The sequence below is a fragment of the Macaca thibetana genome, chromosome 11 (assembly GCF_024542745.1).
Source record: "Macaca thibetana thibetana isolate TM-01 chromosome 11, ASM2454274v1, whole genome shotgun sequence".
Taxonomy (NCBI): domain Eukaryota; kingdom Metazoa; phylum Chordata; class Mammalia; order Primates; family Cercopithecidae; genus Macaca; species Macaca thibetana.
This window is the reverse complement of record NC_065588.1, coordinates 72165062-72185922: the sequence shown is the minus strand read 5'-3', so window position 1 is coordinate 72185922 and position 20861 is coordinate 72165062. Positions and strand designations below refer to the sequence as shown.

The 20861-nt window shown below is 42.1% G+C and overlaps 1 protein-coding gene across 1 annotated transcript; it reads right to left on the bottom strand.

The window, feature by feature from the left end:
• Positions 1–4856: 4856 nt before the first annotated feature.
• On the bottom strand, positions 4857–5224 carry LOC126930941 (H/ACA ribonucleoprotein complex subunit 3-like). Its single transcript, XM_050748553.1, has one exon. It carries the CDS (start codon positions 5104–5106, stop codon positions 4912–4914), a length of 195 nt encoding a protein of 64 aa, XP_050604510.1. The 5' UTR covers positions 5107–5224; the 3' UTR covers positions 4857–4911.
• Between the last annotated feature and the right edge of the window lie 15637 nt (positions 5225–20861).

Genomic DNA, 20861 nt, shown 5'->3' with positions numbered 1-20861 from the left:
GGGAGGGTATTAAGATTTTGTAGCAGCAGTTTCAGAGGAATATACTGGGCGAGTTTTATCAAAGGAAGAGAAGGAAACCAGAGCACTTAGCTCTGGGAGGTCAAACCCCAACCCAGCCCTACTTCTACCCCATTTGGGGCTGAAATGGTGTTCCTGGGTAGCCAGAGGGCTCCAGAAGGAAGGAAAGTGGTGCTTGAGGAAGGAAGTGGTGGGTTGGGGGAGGAGAAACAGGACCCAAAACAGACTCTGGAGACAAACATTACCTCTCCAGCCAGGCTGGCTTTGACAAAATGGATTTTCTCTTGTTTAGATGGGAGATGACCAATAATTTGACCATTTCCAATCATTATCATGTTTGAAATGAGCAACATGCAAAACAAAAAAATGTAATAGTGACAATATAATGTGTTGTATTTACTGAGAGCTCATCACGTACTTTATATGCAATTTTTCCTTTAAACCTTCCCACCAGCTGGTGAAATACGTATGATCTTTAACATCTTCATTTTGCAGAGGAAGGAACAGAAAAGGGGTGAAGTCACTTGTTCATGGCCATTGAGCCAATAGGGACAGGTCCTGGATCTCAGTCCAGGCTCTTAACCACTAGCTGTGCTGCTTCTCTGCTGCTGGCAAATTCAAGCCTGAAATTTGGGTGTAATCTTATCTTCTGTGAGTTTGCCTTCCTGGTGTTTTGGGCAAAACAATTCTCGTGTTAGACTGTCCTGCATAGTAGTACCACGGGTCCTGCTCACTAACTGCCAGGCACTCCCCAGCCACTGTGACCAGCTAAGATGTCCACACATGCCCATTTCCCCAGAGTCCTCTGGGACTACACCACTGGCTAAGAATGATGCTAGGCTCATTAGGGAGAACTGGAGCAGATAAAATCTACAAATCTGACCATCGGCAAGAGGAGCTTGGGATCACCTGCTAATTCTGGGCAAGTTTTTCAAGTTCTCCAAGCCTACAGCAGGATAGTGAAATTGGTTCTCCAGATTCCAATTCCAGGATTTTGGTGAGAAGCCAACAGGTTCCTCTTATTTTGAGAATGCTTCAAAATAATTGAAGTAGAATGTTGTGCCAGACATAAGGAAGAGTAAGAAAGAGTTTCCGCCCAGAAGGAACTCACAGTATAGCAAGGCAAGTGGGGTCCTCAACTGACCCTCATATGCGATGACGTGATGTAGAGCTTTGCTCTTCTCAAAGTGTGGCGCCAAGGCTAAGAACATCGGCATCGGTGGATTTTAAAAATATAGAATCTCAGGCTCCATCCCAGGCCTACTGAATCAGAATCTGTCTTTTAACAAGATCCCCAGGTGGCTTGGATGCACTTTTTTTTTTTGAGATAGGGTCTTGCTTTGTTGCCCAGGCTGGAGTGCAAGTGGCATGATGATGGTTCAGTGCAGCCATGAGCTGCAGGGGTCAAGCAATCCTCCCACCTCAGCCTCCCTAGTAGCTGGGATGATAGGTGCTCATTACCACGCCCAGCTAATCATTGTATTTTTTTTATAGAGTCGGGATTTCGCCATGTTGCCCAGGCTGGTCTTGAACTCTTGGGCTCAAGTGATCCAGCTGGCTCGGCCTCCCAGAGTGCTGGGATTCCAGGTTTGGGCCATTGTGCCCAGCCTGTATGCACATTTAAATATAAAGATCTCTGGTTATAGAGCACATAGGAGAAAATAAATAAGTTTGTTGCAGTGATCAGAGAAATCTTCCAGAGAAGAGAACACTAGACCTTGAAAAAACAAGTAGGCTTTTTTTTTTTTTTTTTTTTTTTTTTGAGATGGAGTCTTGCTCTGTTGCCCAGGCTGGAGTGCAGTGGCGCTGTCTCGGCTCACTGCAAGTTCCACCTCCCCGGTTCACACCATTCTCCTGCCTCAGCCTTCCAAGTAGCTGGGGACTACAGGCACCCGCCACCATGCCCGGCTAAGTTTTGTATTTTTAGTAGAGACGGGGTTTCACCGTGTTAACCAGGATGGTCTCGATCTCCTGACCTCATGATCCACCCATCTTGGCCTCCCAAAGTGCTAGGATTACAGGTGTGAGCCACCGCGCCCGGCCACGAGTAGGCTTTTTTAGTAGGCAGAGAGAGAAGAGAATAGTGCCTACTAGTTAGGATCATACAGTTTTTCCCCTTGGAATTATTTATTGGTTTGAGACACCAAAAGGGATAAAGATTTACGTGTAATCAGGGAAACAAGAGTCTTTGGGTACTCACATTAGTGTCTGATAATAATATGAATTCAGTTTGACAAATATTGTTAAGCAACAGTTATTCACTATCACTCAACACATGGATGTTCCAGGTATGTGGCTGAGCAATGAACACAACAGATGTATCCTTTCCCTGAGTACTGAGTCCAGGTTGGAATCCCGGGAAAACCATGTCTCAACTGTGTAAACATGGGACGTTATTTAGCCTCTCCTTTTCTTAGTTTCCACATCAGTAAAGGGGAATCATAATGGCACCCACCTCATTGGATTTATGTGAGGATTACATGAACAATACACTTAGAGCATGAAAAATAGTAATAGAAGCATACAGAAGTTTATTAAGCACTTTCTGTAATAAGGAATAGTGTGCTCAGAGTAACTCAAATTTTTGAAATAGGTTAAACATTTCTGAAGAACTTTTGAGATTCCCTGGATTACCAGATCTTCTTATATCACTTCATTATAAATGAAGATTGGTTGAGGTCTTACGTTTCCTGACACCTAACGGCAAAGAACATTAACAAGAGGCTACATAATGTTCATGATGATGTGTACTCGTGAGCCCGTCCAAAACTTTCCTCTTTAGCTGTTTCATCCTGGCTTGTTCCTTGCTAATTGTGTGACCGTGAGCCAGTCATTTAACTCCCCAGCCTTTGGTTTTCTCGTCTGTATAATGGGGATAATCAGTGAACCTTCATGTAGGGCTGTTGTCAGGATTAAGTTAATTTCTGTAAGTAAAGTGGTTAGAGTAGTGCCTGATCCACATTAAGCAGTTGATAAATCTTAGCTAACATTGTCATCATCATTCTTATTTTGATTATTTCCCTTAGTTAAAGAGCTACCTGGAAGTTAAGCGCAATATAGGGAGGGTATTACTCACATGTCAAGTCAAGGCTAGCTCTCACAGTAGAGTGTCCTTTATGCTCAATTCCTTGGCTGTCCTGCCTCTTCTGTCTTGATAGAAACTTGATTTGGTTGATTTTTAGGCCACATAGAGCGTTGTTAGTCCATACCTGTCATGTGAACATACAGAAAAATGGGATCTGCATCCTCAAAATAAAAATGAGATCTGCATCCTCTTTCTGTTAAAAATGGCCATTCTCTTGCCACCATCACCCCCAAAACTTTGTCAGACACACTCTGTCTGCAACTTGAGTTTGAATATTCTTTATCAAGTTTATGTCATTAGCAATGATGATTTCTTTAAAAGGGGTAGATGAACTAAGTGCATTTATAGAGATGTGCACTTAGTCTTTCAAATATGACAGCTGCTCTGAAACTTCCAACCAGCCAAATATCAGATCTTCTATCCTGCTGGGCTGGATATTTCATTGTTTTACCTTTTGCACTCCCTTTTCATTACTACACAATGTACTATTTCACCATGAGGTAAACATAGAACACCTGTTGTGAGTCTTTGAGGATTTCATTCAGTGTTTTCTTGTAAAGTCAAACCAGAAACCCCCACTGGCAAAACTAGCTGTGTCTCATATTGAAACACAAACTATAAAGTGTCAGGGAAAGAAAAAGTGACTTAGCCAATGAAAACAGTGCACTGGGGGCCAGAATCTGTTTTCAAGATTTATGAGCTGAAAGTAAGTCGCACTTTAATGAATATTAAATGAAACCCATCTTATTCGTGAAAGACAGGCTATATTTTCTTATGAACATGACCAAGGAATGCCTCTTTGCTGAAACTTGAGTTGTCTCCTTAAAATCATATGCATGTGAACACATTACAATGAATCTTCTGAGAACTAGAAAATATGTGATGGTTTGGCATTATAAAAATCTTTTTTTTTCCCTCTAAAGTGTGTCAGAATTTTATGTGGGGGGGATGTTACAAGTGAAGAACAGGGAAAGAAAGCAGTGTCTTATATTTCAACGTATTTTATCCTTGGTTTGAGGTATTTGTGACTTCAAAAACCAGGCCCAAATTTGGCATAGGGGGTCAGGTCAGACATGGGCAATATCTGTCCCTGGTGGCCTCAGTTCTTTTCTTTTTTTTTTTTTTGGAGGTGGGACGGAGTCTCGCTCTGTCGCCCAGGCTGGAGTGCAGTGGCGCGTTCTCGGCTCACTGCAAGCTCTGCCTCCCAGGTTCACACCATTCTCCTGCCTCAGCCTCCTGAGTAGCTGGGACTATAGGTGCCCGCCACCATGCCCGGCTAATTTTTTTTTTTTTTCATTTTGAGTAGAGACGGAGTTTCACTGTGTTAGCCAGGATGGTCTCAATCTCCTGATCTCGTGATCCTGAGAGATCCTGATCTCTCAGGATCCTCCTGATCCTGCCACCATGCGCAGCCCTCAGTACTTTTTTCTATGCTCCAAATTCTCCTTCAATTTTGGCTGCCACAAAGTGTTCCACCCTCACTTCTCTACCACTCCCACCCCCAAATATGATCAGGAAAAGATTTGACTCTTAGTGTGAATATGATCTTTTTTTTTTTTTTTTCAAATCATTTTATCTTTAATAATCTTGCAATAATTTAAAATATGAGAAAAAAAGTTAAATGTGTTCCCTTTACAGGTGATGCCACCATGATTGTCTCGCACAAGCATGATCAATCACCATGATGAGACTGGATGCCAAAGAGTATGGCTGGCAAAAAAGGCATCAGGGCTCACAGATTGAAGAGTTTGGTTACGGAGTCTCTGAGAGGTAATGAGTGGCAGAAGAGACATCAGTTTAAGGGACCTTCAGAGGACAGGGTGCAGTTGCTGGGTCATGAGCACCTTGAAGCGTTTCTTGATGGTGATTCGGTGTCGGGAGTATTTGTCATCTGGGGAGAACTGAGCAGCAAGGGCTGAGCAGGTCTGTTGTCCCATTGGGTCAAATTTCTCCAGTGTATAGACCCAATCTCCCTGCTCACTGAGGTAATACTGGAGAAACATGATCACTCTTAAGCCAGAGGTTCCGATTGGGTCCGCAGCTCCGTCTGTCACCGTCTGCCGAATATGATCTTTTAGAAGGGCATTTGCATTTAAAATTTTCTAAATGCAGAAGGAAAGGTTGGTGTATCTGGGGGCATCTGGGAGTATGTAAGGAATTAATAGTGTATTGTGGGAGAGGAGAGACAGAGCCTCTTCTCCCAGGGGCACCTGTCACACTTTGTTGTCTGTGTCCCTGGAGATGGGCAGTGCAGTAGCCCTGGAGAAGGAGATGGTACCATTAGCTTCTCAGTGTTTCTGAAATCATACTAAAATACTAAGTAGGAACCTACCTGTGTGGCCTGGCTGTGTGTAGTAGACAGTTAGAGAAATAATCCTAGAAGTGAGGCAAGGCCAGCCTGACAAGGAAGTGAACTGAAATATCTGTTAGAAATACTTCCCTCAGGCAGGGAGGGAACCTGTGCAAGAATAGGGGGTGTGGCCAGCCGTGAGTGACAGACACTCATGGACTCCCACATTAGTGCCATATTCAAATTGAACAGAACTAGAATGCAGGGGTCCCAGGCTTCCAGAGTTGTACTTCCAGAATATAGTCTGAATTTTCTAGAACTATTTAGAAGTTTTTCCTTTTGCTCGTGAAGGGTGATGGCAGGGTATATCAGGCTATAGTCTCCAGGTAAGTGAGTGTGTCAGTCCTTTTCCAGGTTAAGGTATACTATACTAACTGGTACGACTGTTTGATCCCTAATTTGGGAAATGATACATGTAGTGGTAAAGAAACAGGATTTGGAATCAGACTGAAGATAAATCCCTGTAAGACAAGAATAGCAGCCATCTTGTTTGTTGATAACCAAAACCTAGCTTCACTGGTTCCTGGAACAGTGAATACACTCAAAAACTATTTTGAATGTTGAGGGAATGAATTGATGGGTATACTGATGAATGAACTAACCTGTTTGAAATTCCAGAGCTTCTATATTTGAGACTTATGACCTTGGGCAGGTTACCCAAGTTCTCTGAGTCTTAGTTTTCTTATTTGTAAAACTGGAAAAATAATACTCAGTTTACAGGGTTGCTGAGAGAAATAACATGATCTAACATATCCATAGCCCTTAGCACAATGCCTTAATAAAGACAAGCTGTCATAACAGTGATAGTAGCAGTATTAATATTCATCGCTGCCATATTCACAGAATGGTTGTTCACTGGGGGAGGAGGTGGGTAAAATGTGGACATAGATCTTCATGGCAGCCAATGAGAGATGAACAGAGGAGAATTGTTGTGGAGTGAAGAGTCTGGACAGGGGTTGTTTTATGAGGTTTAGGTGAGAGATTGTACATGCCTTAACCTTGACAGAGAAGGTAGAAATGGCTGGGATGAGGCCTTGGCAAAATGGGGTCAATTTGAACCAGTTTCCTGTGGGAAATCACCAGTGTGTCTGGCTTCAAAGCTCAGGCCATTTCTACCACATCATACTACATACTCCTACCTATGTGAAGAAAAGAGGGGGATAAATAAAATGTAGGTCTCTCTCTCTCTCTCTCTGTGCGTGTGTGTGTGTGTGTGTGTGTGTGTGTGTGTGTGTGTGTGTGTGTGTGTGTGTGCATGTGTAAAAGGCCTGGAAGGTACTGCCTAGTTGGTAATGGAGACAAAGTTGTTGGGAGGTAGTCAAAAAGAAGGGTTGGTGTTAATCAGAGTAAATTTCTGCCTTTCCCTTCTGGCTGGGCCCAGCCTTACCTCTGGATGGGAAGCACAGCTGATATGCTGCCATGCTAGGTTCTCTAGCTCATGCTTTCTGGAGGAAAGCAATGATGTTTGCCATCATGCAATCTTATGCTATTTTGCAAGCTAATTTTTACAGCCATTAGAATTTACAAAGTACTCGTTGAAAGGGAATATATAACATGCTTGAAGAGAGAACCATGAGAGAAAGTTGGTGCCATGAGTGTATCTTATTAGGTGTGTTCTGACAGGCATTGGGTTAGATATTTTACATACCTTATATTTCATCTGTACAACCCCTCTCTCCATTTTATAGATGAGGACGCTGAGACATGGAGAGGCTAAGTAATTTGGTTACTAAGCTGTACAGTCAAGATTCCAACCTAGACCTTTCTCAATTCTGAAGCTATTCTCTGACCATATTCTATAATGCATGTGAGGATGCAAAGCTAAATGAGCCTTCCACTCTCTGCCTTTGTCTTCTCTCTACAGTTATCTTGCATTATATGGAAGGGCTAGCTCAGTGATGGGAATGGATGTATTTATGGAAAAGAATCACTTGCTGGCCAGGCATGGTGGCTCATGCCTGTAATCCCAGCACTTAGGGAGGCCAAGGTGGGTGGATCACGAGGTCAGGAGTTCAAGACCAGCCTGGCCAAGTCTCTACTACAAAAATTAGCCAGGTGTGGTGGCGAGCACCTGTAATCCCAGCTGCTTGGGAGGCTGAGGCAGAGAACTGCTTGAACCCAGGAGGCGGATGTTGCAGTCAGCCGAGATTGTGCCATTGTACTCCAGCCTGGGCGACAGAGTAAGACTCTGTCTCAAAAAAAAAGAAAAGGAAAAAAGAAAAAAGAAAAAAGAATCACTTGCTATTCCAGGGACAATAGTTCTATCTTAACATAATAAGAGGAGTAAACAAGTATTGAATCCTTAGTATGTGCCAGCCACTACACTAAGAGCATCACCCTCACGATCTCATTTAATCCTCACCGCAAGCCCATGAGCTGAGCACTGTGCGTGCATGCTACTGGGAGGTAGTGGGTGGGTCAGTATAGGCTCTTCCAGCTCACTGCCATGCCTTGGCAGGGTGAGGTCCATTGCATTGGCTTCCATGCCAGATGCTGTCGGAAAATACACTGGAGGCCAGATGTAGTAGCTCATGCCTGAATCCCAGCACTTTGGGAGGCTGAGGAGGTGGGGCAGATCCCTTGAGCCAGGAGTTCGAGACTAGCTTAGGCAACATGGCAAGACTCCATCTCTATGAGAAATACAAAAATTAGCCAGGCATGGTGGTGCATGCCTAGTCCCAGCTTACTCAGGAGGCTGAGGTAGGAGGATTGCTTGAGCCCAGAAGGTCAAGTCTGCAGTGAGCGAAAATTGCACCATGGCACTCCAGCCTGGACAACACAGTGAGACCCTGTTTCCAAAAAAAACCAAAAACAAACAAACATACAAAAAACACCAGAGACCTGGTTCCTAGGTTCATAGCATTCTCCCGTGGAACATGAACAGCTAGTGTAAGACCTTTCTTCCTCCAGAAACGAGTGAGTTATGAGTGCAGATACAGTTCATTGACAGTCAATGTGATCCATAAGCTGGGTGGGACAGTGGTTTTTGCAAGGCCACATCCTACCTTATCATCTTCTTCCTTGTAATAGCTGTAAGAGTATTAGCTCATATTTGTTGAGCTGTTGTTGAACTCTAGACACTGTCCTAGTCATTGTACATTCATTCTCTCTTATCCTCATTGCTACTCCCTGAGGGTGGAACTGAGACAAAAAAATTAAGTCCATTTGCCCAAGGACTCACAGCAAATGGAAGGGCTCTGATTCGGACCTGAGGGCATCTGTTTTTAGAGGCTAAATGCCTGACAGGGAGATATACAGCTGAAAGTCTCAACCAGACCATAAATGAGAAGCACTATGTTTTATTCACCTTCCTGACACCAGGTCATGTACTGTAGGGACTCAGTAAGACTTGTTACTCAGGGCCAGGTGCGGTGGCTCATACCTGTAATCCCAGCACTTTGGGAGGCTGAGGCAAGTGAATCACCAGGTCAGGAGTTCGAGACCAGCCTGGCCAATATGGTGAAACCCTGACTACTAAAAATACAAAAATTAGCTGGGTGTGGTGGCGGACATCTGTAGTCCCAGCTACTGGGAAGGCTGAGGCAGGAGAATCGCTTGAACCCGGGGGCAGAGATTGCAGTGAGCCAAGATCGCATCACTGCACTCCAGCCTGGGTGACAGAGTGAGACTCCGTCTTAAAAAACAAAACAAAACAAAAAACCCCAAACATTTGTTACTCAGAAGAACCACCGAAAGGTTGTTGTTTTGGGGGACTGGCAGTGGTGTGGAGTATATTGGATGTGCTAAGTGCTTTTTAACCAACTTGGATCGAGGCCAGGGTTATTTTCCTATTCTAGGTCTGACCTCAAAGTGCTCCCTTTGGCATGTTGGATTCAATTATTAGGGTGGTTTCACATTTACCTTTCCCAGCAATAGTTTTCAGCCTTAGCATTCTGCTCACATTTCACATTTAACGAAGTCTCTCTTTAGCAATCTGCTCAGACCTCTTGCCTTTGTGAATAAAGTTTGATTTTCACAAAGGGCACTTTCTAGTCAAAATTCCATACTTGCTGCTTTCCCGGCTATGAAGTGCTGACCTGGGTGGAGGAGGCATTGCTTCCTTAGAAAAGGACAGAGCTTGAAGCTCTTCATTCATCTCAAGGCGCTTCTCTCCCACTTTGGAACAGTATCAGTCAGATGTACTTCATCAGAGAGACCCTGGGCCGGTTCCTAGGAACTTCCTGTCCGCCAGCTGCTACAGTGGGGTTGGCAGGTACCAGGTGTGGCCAGCAAACATACCTGCCTCAGAGGCCTGGGTCCTTTGAAGTACCGAAGGAATGTCACACTTCAAAGAAACCTCACTGCAGCTGTCACCTGGCTATCAGGGGAGGTCAGAGAGTTAATATGCAACCATGAAACTCCCACCTCCAGCCAACACCTGCAAAGCTGAAGCACATTTTTTTTTCTGGTGCACAGGATTTGAAAGCATTGTTCCTAATTTATCTCAGCATTGTTCCTAACTTATCTCAGCAAGAGCTCAGTGCCCTATGTCTTCAGATAAAGATCCATTGTACATATCTGTCCAACAATAAAATAAGTAAATGAGCTGGAGTTTTCTTTTCTGAATAGGAATTATTTAGTAATGAAGTAAGTATTTGCAATTACTGTTTGCAGGAGTTTAATTATGGGACTAATTTGTAAAAAACATTAGCAAGACTTTGTACAAATGTAGCATCTTTTATCCGAGGATCACAATGTGTTGTATGAAAATGAATGAACTCTGCTGACGACTCTGCTTGGTATGCACTCAATTACTGTTTTAAATTTTCCTTGGGCATTCAGCACTCTAGGGCTGGGGTGGGAAGCCAACATTTATTTATAAATTGCAGCAAGATGGATGTAGATTAGATCTAAAAAAGGACTTCCTGGTTGTGATGTTGCTAAATGCTGGCCTGAATTACTGTGGCAGTTTTTAAAGACTTGCGTGAACGAGACTTCCTGTCACTTTGATGGTAGTCTTTTTGTTAGAAAACCAAACCCATCATCTTCTTTCAGTAGAAGCAGCTAAGTTTTGAACTTCAACACAAATAGTAAGCCATTAAAGAAAAGAAAAAGAGGGTTGGAGCGAGTGACTACAAAAGCCCAAATTCTGGCAGACTCTCCTTTAAGGCTCTGGACTCTGCTAAAACCTGGACAGCAGGAAGGTATGCCTCAATTAACATCATAAAGGCCAAATTTTGCCTGGGGATAGCCTTTGTTACAGTTCCTAGCCTCAAAGAAATGGCTTCAGCTCCCTTTCCCTCCCACCCTTACTTATACACTCCAATAAAGATTTGCGTCTAAAAAATAAGATAGACAAGTACCTGCATATATATGTTTAGAGTGGAATTTCATTACAGATTTCTGTCTAGTCTCAACAGATAAACCAGACCCAATGACCTAATATTCCTCCTGCACTTGTTTTATTTAAGCTTCATGTTTCTTCTATCTACTCCTCCTTCGGCAGAAACAGAAAAGATTTTAGAAAAGAACAGGTTCTTTGCAAAACTGCCTATGGCTACTCTGAGGGCAGACCCTCATTCACCCTCACTCTCTGCTTCCTAATCTCTTTCCTGTCCCAGTACCTTATGGTTTATTGAACCCTCAAAACTTTCTGTAGCTTTGGTGCTAAATTTTGCAATCAGTTTTCTTCCACTCTTAGGGGTAAGTGCCCCTGGGCTCATATTGGGCTGCAGTAGAGCAAGTGGAAGGTCAGAGGAGCTGAAAAGAGGAGTTTCTGGAATTGGGCTGCTTAGTTCAAAATCTGGTTTATGAACCATGGGAACTTGAGCAGGTTTCTTCATCTCTCTACCTAGTTTCTTTAACTGTCAAATGGGGACAGTATTAATCCCTACCTTATAGAAAAGTCATGAGAGTTTAAATGAGATGATACGTGTATAATACATATTTCAGATAACATGTATTATTCATATTTCAGATAACACAATACAGATTTCTATTAATTAGACTCCAAAAACATAAGGATGCGTATACTTGTATCTCATAGCATTTTTGAATGCTTTTCACATGCTTCTTAAGTATTGTACACGTATCATCTCATTTAACTCTCATGACTTTTCTATAAGGTAAGAATTAATACTGTCCCCATTTGACAGTTAAATAAACTAGGCAGAGAGATGAAGAAACCTGCCCAAGGTCCCATGGTTCATAAACCAGATTTTGAACTGAGCAGCCCAATTCCAGAAACTCTTCTTTTAATTAATTAGACTCTGAAAACATAAGGATGCTTATACTTACATTTCTTTCCTGGATCCAGAGCATCTTCAATTATTATGGTATTTCTCCAACTGTGGGTTGGGTATTATTAATGGTTCAAGAATTCAACTTAATTTGATATCAACTAGCCTATGAATAAAGGAAAAATATCTGTGTACAAGGCAGGTATTAAGGATAGTACTGCCAGGCATGATAGCATGCGTCTATAGTCCCAGCTATTCAGGAGGCTGAAGTGGGAGGATAGCTTGAGTCCAGGAGTTCTGGGCTGTAGTGCACGATGCCAGTTGAGTGTCTGCACTAAGTTCAGCATCAGTGGGGTGACCTCCGAGAAGCAGGAGACCACCAGGTTGCCTAAAGAGGGGTGAACTGGCCCAGGTTGGAAACAGAGCACTGATCAGTATTGGCATCACACTTGTAAAGAGCGACTGCCCAGCAGCCTGGGCAACACACTGAAACCTGCCTCTTTTGAGTTCTCACCTTATAAAGTGTGCTTTCTTCTCATGCATCTATCCTAAGACAACAGAAAGTATAGTATGTAAACATTTTTTTAAAAAAAGAATAGTGCTGTTTTAGAAAACTTTTATTTATTTTATACCTGTATACTTATATATGATATATACATTTACTTAACATGCTTTACCTATGTATATTTACATATATACTTACATGAGGTACACTGAATCATGATGTAAAATATTATTTCAAGCACAGTCAAAAAAGTGAAAAAATGCAAGACATTTTTTCATACAAATTGCACAGAGTTGCCTGCCACAACCCTGTGACTCCGCTGCGTCATGGGTTATGTGCTGAACTCTTTCAAGATGATAATGGCCTTTTAGAAATATTATTAGGAAAGTCATAAATGGAGCAAGGAGGGAAGAAAGGAATAATTTAAATGACATATAGGGCAAGGCCAACAAAAACTATTAGGCATAGTATATAAATTGTAGAAGCTCATTTTTTACAAAGTATATACATGTAAAGGGTTAATATCTTTACTATATACAGAACACTTACAAGGCATATGAGCCATTTATTCATAAAAGGACAGTCGGCCACCTCTATCTGTGGATTCTGCATCTGTGGATTCAACCAACTGTGAATCAAAGCATTTCAAAAAAAATAATAATTATCTCTGCACTGAAAATGTACACTTTTAGATCTTGTCATTATTCCCTAAATAATACAGTATAATAACCTTTTACATAGCATTTACATTTTATTAGATATTGTAAGTAATCTAGAGACTAAAGTATACAGGAGGCTGGGCGCGGTGGCTCATGCCTGTAATCCCAGCACTTTGGGAGGCCGAGGAGGGTGAATCACGAGGTCAGGAGTTTGAGACTAGCCTGGCCAACATGGTGAAACCCTGTCTCTACTAAAAAATACAAAAAATTAACTGGGTGTAGTGGTAGGTGCCTGTAATCGCAACTACTCAGGAGGCTGAGGCAGGAGAATTGCTTGAACCCGGGAGGCGGAGGTTGCAGTGAGCCAAGATCGCGCCACAGCACTCCAGCCCCAGTGACAGAAGGAGACTCTGTCTTTAAAAAAAAAGTATACAGTAGAGACCAGGTGCAGTGGCTCATGCCTGTAATCCCAGCACTTTGGGAGGTTGAGGTGGGCAGATCACCTGAGGCTAGGATTTCAAGACCAGCCTGGCCAACATGATGAAACCCTGTTTCTACTAAAAATACAGAAATTAGCCAGGCGTAGTTGTGGGCGCCTGTAATCCCAGCTACTCAGGAGACTGAGGCAGGAGAATCACTTAAAACTGGGAAGTGAAGGTTGCAGGGAGCCAAGATGGTGCCACTGCACTCCAGCCTGTGCGACAGAGCAAAACTTCATCTCAAAAAATAAAAAATAAAAAAAAAGTATACAGGGAAATATGCATAGATTATATGCAAATACTATATCATTTTATATTGCAAGAGTGAGTATTTGCAGATTTCGGTACCTACGAGAGGTCCTGGAACCAATACCCCATGGATACTGAGGGACAACTGTAAATAGTAAGCATATAAAAATATCTTCAGCTTCATTACTAATATAGGAATACAAAGGGAAACCTTGAAATTATGTTTTTCGTCTATCAAATTAACAATTTTGTTTTATGGTAATATCCAATGTAGAGAAAGTTACAGGGAAATAAACACTTCCAAAAAAGACTAGCAGGGATAAAGATTGGTATAACTTTTCTGAGGGAGCAATCTGGCAATTTGATTTCAAAAGCCATAAAAATGTATATACCCTTTGAGTTGACAATTCTACTGCAAATAATTTATCCTAAGGCCATAATAAAGCTGTTTCACAAACATTTAGCTATCAGGATGTTCATTGCAGGACTGTTATGGTAAAAAAAATTGGAAGATAATTTTAAAAAAAGACAATTGATAAAATAAACTTTGGTGCACTGACAGAAGAATTTAAAATGATGCTGTGGTATGGTTTGAGATAATTTCCTTTTGTGTAGGGTTTGGTCTCTACAAGCAAAGCTTTGGGTACCAGACTTCTCTTAAATTAAAAACTAGGACCTTATGTTTTGCAACTGTGTCAAAGTGCAATAGATTGAATTTAGGCAGAAGTGCTAACTTGAATAATAATGCGATCGGCTTTAAGAGTATATAGTGTGGAAGAAATTGCATGTTATTTATACAGGTGCCAAGTAGTCCACACTTGCCTGCTGTTCTCCGTAAGAGCTGTAACCACACCCAGGTAAGCTTTGGCCTCCCTGCCTGTAACCTGATAAAAGGGTCAAGCTGCAGGACGGTGTGTTGCTATACTCACTGATGGAATTTTCTCTCCCCTGCCTGCGCAGGTGAACCCAAGGCTATGAACCAGAGCCTGTGGGTATTTGAGGCTATCATGAGGCTGCCCCTTCATTCCTGCAGTCAACTGGGAGCTGTGGGGGCTGCAGTACTTGCTCTCTCCTGGCCAGCAGCCCAGGGGGTGAGGAGGGCTTGGGGATCCGTTGAATTTTCCTTTTTGTTTTCTTCATTTCTATTGACTCGAACTCACCTGTTAGAAAGAAAAAAGTCTTACTAGTCTTACTGTTGGAATTAGGAAATTAGTCTTTAACTGGACTGCAAACATGGCTCACACCTGTAATCCCAGTGCTGTGGAAGGCCAGGGCCTGAGGATCATTTGAGGCTGGGAGTTTAAGACCAGTCTGGGCAATATAGTGAGACCTGTCTTTACAAAGGATTAAAAGCAGCCAGGTGTGGTGGTGAGAACCTGTAGTCCCCACTGTTAGAACCTGGAGAATCATTTGAGCCCACTGTAGTGAGGAGGCTGAGGTCAGTGGCAGAATCATTTTAAAAAAGAAAAAAGAGAGACCCCTGGCTAACATGGAAACCCCGTCTCTTTGAGGCTGCAGTGAGCTATCATTATGCCACTGTAAAACCGGGAGGCAGAGCTGCAGTGGCAGAGGCAATGTCCAGAGCGAGACTCCGTTAAAAAAAAAAAAAAAAAAAAAAAAAAGAAGAAAAAAATAGATTGAAAAGGACAGTGTATACCCCATGAAGTTAACAGTTGGAGTTTTTTATGTTTTTTTTTTTTTTCCTGGTTGGGAGGATTCAGGTGGTTACTCTTTCCAGTTTACCTCCATTTTATAGTTTTTGTCCCCAAGCACATATTACTTTAACTAGAAGGACAAAAGAATCTTTTTGTCACTGTTGTCTTGTTCACTGCTGCCCAAGTCCTAGAATGGTCTCTAGTCTACAGTAACCTCTCAATAACTACCTGTTGGAGAAATAACCGAATGAATAAATGTCAAAGGTCATTGCTTCCTTTGGGAATGGAAAGCTTTAGTAACATCAGATTTTTTCAATATCCTCAGCTTCTCAGGATCACAGGTTGGAGTTTTAGTAGCATATGTTAAAAATCATAGTTCCTGTCTTCTTCAAAAGTCCTGTGACTTTCAAGAAACCTATGACTTTGGGCACCCTGTGTGCTATCTTTCCTTCAGCACAGATGGTTCCTGCCTGCTGAAAAGTGCTGACTATTGCACCTCAGCTAAACCACTCAACCTTCTTCTAGAGGCCCAGGGAGATACGAATGTGACCAAGAACTTGGCCTTTAATATTCAACCCAAGTCTGGCTAGAGGTCGGAAGGAGAAAAAAAAAAATCCCTCCATGAGCCATAGCTGTTTGTATATTCAGTGTCTCTAGGCAACTGGGAGGACATTTACCATTCATCCTCCAAGAATGCTGAGTAGCCCTTCATACGTGTGATTCACTTTGGGGTAAATTTCTGTCCTTACTAATGAGCCTGTGATGGGAGTCAAGTGAAAAGGAATCATTAAATCTGGTTTTATTCAAGTTATGTAATTAACTCTGGCACTGAAGTTGGCTTCCCAAGTTTTATACATGGCCTGAGTTTGTCCATTGAATTAAAGGTGAGCATGGGGGTTGATGACACAGTGGCTATAGGTTCTTATTTCTTATCCTTCTTCATAGGGTTAATTTGAAGAATAATTTAGCTAAAGCACCTTGTGCAGGGTTGGGAACGTGTTAGTGATCAGTACATGAAATGTCCCCGTCCATTGCCTCTTTTCCCTCATGACCCCCTACATGGGAGGTTTTCCCTTGGAGGGTGTGACAGCTGATTACCCAAGCTGGTGTGGGAATTTAGCTGCGGAGATTGACTGGCAGATCACAACTTGGACTGTTCTGACCAATAGGGGTAGGGCTCTCTACTTCATTAAGTGTCTTTGTGGCATTTTGTCTTTCTCTCTCCTGGCTAGTCTACTCAAACACCCTTCTCAGAGACTGCCACTGTGGACTCAAGTTTTCACAATACCAGGAGGTTTGTGGGAACTGAATAAATTGCTTCAAGATCTAACATAAAAATAAGTCCTGGCCCCAATCCTAAAAGAAGTCACTCGGAACCCAATCAGTGCTGGGCAACCAGCCCAGGCCCAGGCTAATGAGATATTTACATGCTAGGCCTTTCCCTTCATTTTGGTCTTCACGGGCCTCATTTGTGAGGAAGTCTGGAGTGTGTGTGCTGTAGGCAGAGGCCGGTGCTTCCCAGCTTCGTGCCGTGGACTTCTGTAGCAGATCAGGGGCACTATCAAACACCAAAAAATCCAACACATTCAACAAACGGCAAATTCCCAGCTCTAAGTGATTACTTGCCTTTTTTTTTTTTTTTTTTTTGCAATTATTTTTCATTTACATTATTTTCTGAGTTTTGCATGTTTTACTCTGAGAGGAGGTATAAACAGGCAAAGGAAATGTAATCTCATTTATTTCAATATTTTGTGAATGCTTGGTCCTAGGAGTTTTAGGAGAGCATTTTTATTTATCAGATTAAGACACATTTAAAAGCGTCCCCAAAGACGATTTAGAATTGGAAAACTAAACCTAGGAGGAAGTTAAGCTACAGTGATTATTTTGCTTGGAGAGTAATATTGGCTTTCCAATAAAATGAAGGTGATTACTGAGAAAGGTAGCTGATTGGTCATTAGTGCATGGCAAGGACAAGAGCGTGAAGACTCATGTTTGCTTAAAAGAATCATTTTTCTCTCAGGTGGAATTTGTTGGACATTAGTGTGGCAGATTGTGATATTTCTTCTAAAAGTGGGAAAGCAATTTGTGTAATTTGTGCTCGTGTGCAGAGGAGAGAACCAGACGGCTTTCGCAGTAAACTTTGAGGGTTTTACTAGAATAGGGAGAGACAAAAGGGAGGCAAACTTGGTGGCTTGTGGGATGGAGAATCATTGTTTCAAATCAGGGGTGAGAACAACCCGAAATTTGGGAATGGCTTTTCAATAATAGCTCTTCTGATATGTAGTACTAGAATCTCATTTTTATTTGTTTTAAGCACAGCTTCAGAGGTTCTTTTAAAAAATTCCAAACTTGTAAATAAAGAAAAAAGAGGGGGCCGGGCACAATGACTCATGCCTGTAATTCCAGCACTTTGGGAGGCTGAGGTGGGCAGATTGCCTGAGATCAGGAGTTCGAGACCAGCCTGGCCAACATGGTAAAACCCTATCTCTACTAAAAATACAAAAATTAGCCGGGCACTGTGGCAGGCATCTGTAATCCCAGCTACTCGGGAGGCTGAGGCAGAAGAATCGCTTGAACCCGGGAGGAGGAGGTTGCAGTGAGCCGAGATCGCGCCATTGCACTCCAGCCTTGGCAACGTGAGACTTTGTCTCAAAAAAAAAAAAAAAAAAAAAAAAAAAAAAAAAAAAGAGGAACAGCATGTCTTATCGATGTCTCATTGGGAAAATGTTTAAAAGGCCTCCAAGGATTACTCATTATTTACTACTGACAAGGCCTAGACTCTGTGAGGTCACATGTTGATTTGTAGGTTTATGTCTGGTATAAAAGATAACTCTATAAAGATTGTGGTTTCATTGCCCTGAAGGACATTAACCTCTTTTGACTTAACATAGTAATCTTATTCATATATTCTCTTTTACAAATTTCACTAATTTTTCTGAGTACCCAGGTCCCCAAATGGCCTTGAAACCAGCTTGCTTATTCTTCTGGCTCCCCACCAGTGAATTGAATGTGTGTTAACATGTGTTCATTATTTAAGTCATGTTTGTAACTATTTTAAAATTGCTCTTTGACTAGTGGATTTTTATCTTTTATTGTTTGCTGAGTAAGATTTTTCATAATAACTTCTCTTCTGCTCTTTGATTAATGCTGAATAGAGTCGTGATTTTACTAACATTTATTTTTGTGGCAGCCTCATGTGTAATCCCACCTGCATTCTTCAAAAGCATTTGTAAATAACCAACAAAACTATTTCCTGGTGTAAATCAGTGCGTGGAAATCCGTTCTTGTTCTTAAAGGAAGTTAAAGTGAATGAGTTTTCTTCACAGCAATCCAGGATTTTTATCTACAGAGAAAAATCAGTATTTATGTAGTTTTGTACTTATTGTCAACCAACAGGTCTCGTAAATACAGGGTTTTTGCCAGCTTTTGTGTTAAAAGTTACACGTACTCACATAAATGGTTTGGGAAGAAAGACTGAATTGGTTTGGAAGGAAATCAGTTATTTAAAAAAGAAAACAACCGGCCGGGCGCGGTGGCTCACGCCTGTAATCCTAGCACTTTGGGAGGCTGAGGCAGTCAAGTTGCCTGAGCTTAGGAGTTCAAGACCAGCCTGGACAACACGATGAAACCCCGTCTCTACTAAAATACAAAAAAAAAATACACCATTGGGTGTGGTGGCATGTGCCTGTAGTCCCAGCTACTCAGGAGGCTGAGGCAGGAGAACTGCTTGAATCCAGGAGGTGGAGGTTTGCAGTGAGCCAAGCTTGCACCACTGTACTCCAGCCTGAACGACAGAGTGAGACTCCGTCTCCAAAACAAAACAAAACAAACAACCTGAACCATAAACAGTTGAATTCAGGCAGGATTGTTTACTCATTGCATGAATAAATTTGACCCCTTAAATAATGAGCCACTTGAATTCAACTGCTTTTCGGTGTAATACAGTTGCATCTTTGAAATTTTGGTGACGCAGCATGACCTCAAATGGTTGTAATTGCCTATTAAAAAAAAAAACAGGCATGAGAAACTGTGCTACTTTAAATGCAACAGATACACATATTTGGACTTTGACAATTCCGTATCGGTCTCTTCCATCCAGAGAGGTAAGATCCCTTTATATAAGTAAATACCTGAGACTGGATCCTGGCTCACTCCTGTAATCTGGCACTTTGGAAAGCTGAAGTGGGAGGATTGCTTGAGTCGAAGAGTTTGAGATCAGCCTGGGCAACATGGAAGGACATTGTCTTTACAAAAAATACAAAAATTAACTGGATGTGATGGTTCGCACCTGCAGTCCCAGCTACTTGGGAGACTGAGACGGGAGAATAATCACTCGAGCCTGGGGAAATGGAGGCTGCAGGGAGCTGTGATTGCATCACTGTACTCCATCCTCGGTGACAGAGCAAGACCCTGTATCAAAAAAAAAAAAAAAAAAAAAAAAGGCCGGGCGCGGTGGCTCAAGCCTGTAATCCCAGCACTTTGGGAGGCCGAGACGGGCGGATCACGAGGTCAGAAGATCGAGACCATCCTGGCTAACACGGTGAAACCCCGTCTCTACTACAAAATACAAAACAAACCTAGCCGGGTGAGGTGGCGGGCGCCTGTAGTCCCAGCAACTCCGGAGGCTGAGGCAGGAGAATGGCGTAAACCCGGGAGTCGGAGCTTGCAGTGAGCTGAGATCCGGCCACTGCACTCCAGCCTGGGCGACAGAGCGAGACTCCGTCTCAAAAAAAAAAAAAAGATCATTACAAATGAGTTTTTTTAATTTTTAGTGTTTCAAATATTTAAAACCAAAACAATGCTAATGATTTTTATAGACAAAGTAATATTTATTTCTTTAGAATAACCATTCCATAGTTAAGTAATTAAATTATTGCTTAGAGCTGTGCATATATGAACTATCAGGAAACATTTTCATTTTTTTTCTCATCGAGGGCAGTGGGTAATGATAGAAAATAACAGGTGAGTTTTGTACGTTTTAAAAAACATTATTCATCACTTTTTGCTCTCCAAATCTATTGTTTCATAAATTTGGCATTGCCTTTGTTTAAAAATTGGGATAAGCATTATACTCCTTACTGTAGGAGTTCCTATAGCAATCTGTTTCCAAGACGGAGTATCAACCAGTATTTGACTAAGGAGGGATTTTTTTTTTCTTTTTTGAGACGGAGTCTCACTCTGTCTGTCGCCCAGGCTGAAGTGCAGTGATCTCTGCTCACTGCAAGCTCCGGCTTCCGGGTTCACGCCATTCTCCTGCCTCAGCCTCCCGAGTAGCTGGGACTACAGGCGCCCACCACCACACCCGGCTAATTTTTTTGCATTTTTAGTAGAGACGGGGTTTCACTGTGTTAGCCAGGATGGTCTTGATCTCCTGAGCTCGTGATCCGCCCGCCCCAGCCTCCCAAAGTGCTGGGATTACAGGTGTGAGCCACCACGCCCAGACTAAAGAGGGAATATTTAGTTTTTAAAGTCATGTATTAAAAATTGAAGACCAAGAAGAAAATTCTATACTCCCATGGTTGGCAAATTAGAATTGGTTAAAAAATAAAAATGTAGAATTGCAATATAATTTTTAACATGATTTTACTAATCGATATGGAAGTTGTTGTTATTTTAAGACTGACATTCCTGGTACTAGATAATGTTTGCAGGCATCTAAATCAGAATTTAGAATAGTTTAAA

What these genes read in the sequence shown, in the direction of transcription:
- LOC126930941 (XM_050748553.1), bottom strand. Translation starts at nt 5,106, where the DNA reads ATGTTTCTCCAGTATTACCTCAGTGAGCAGGGAGATTGGGTCTATACA.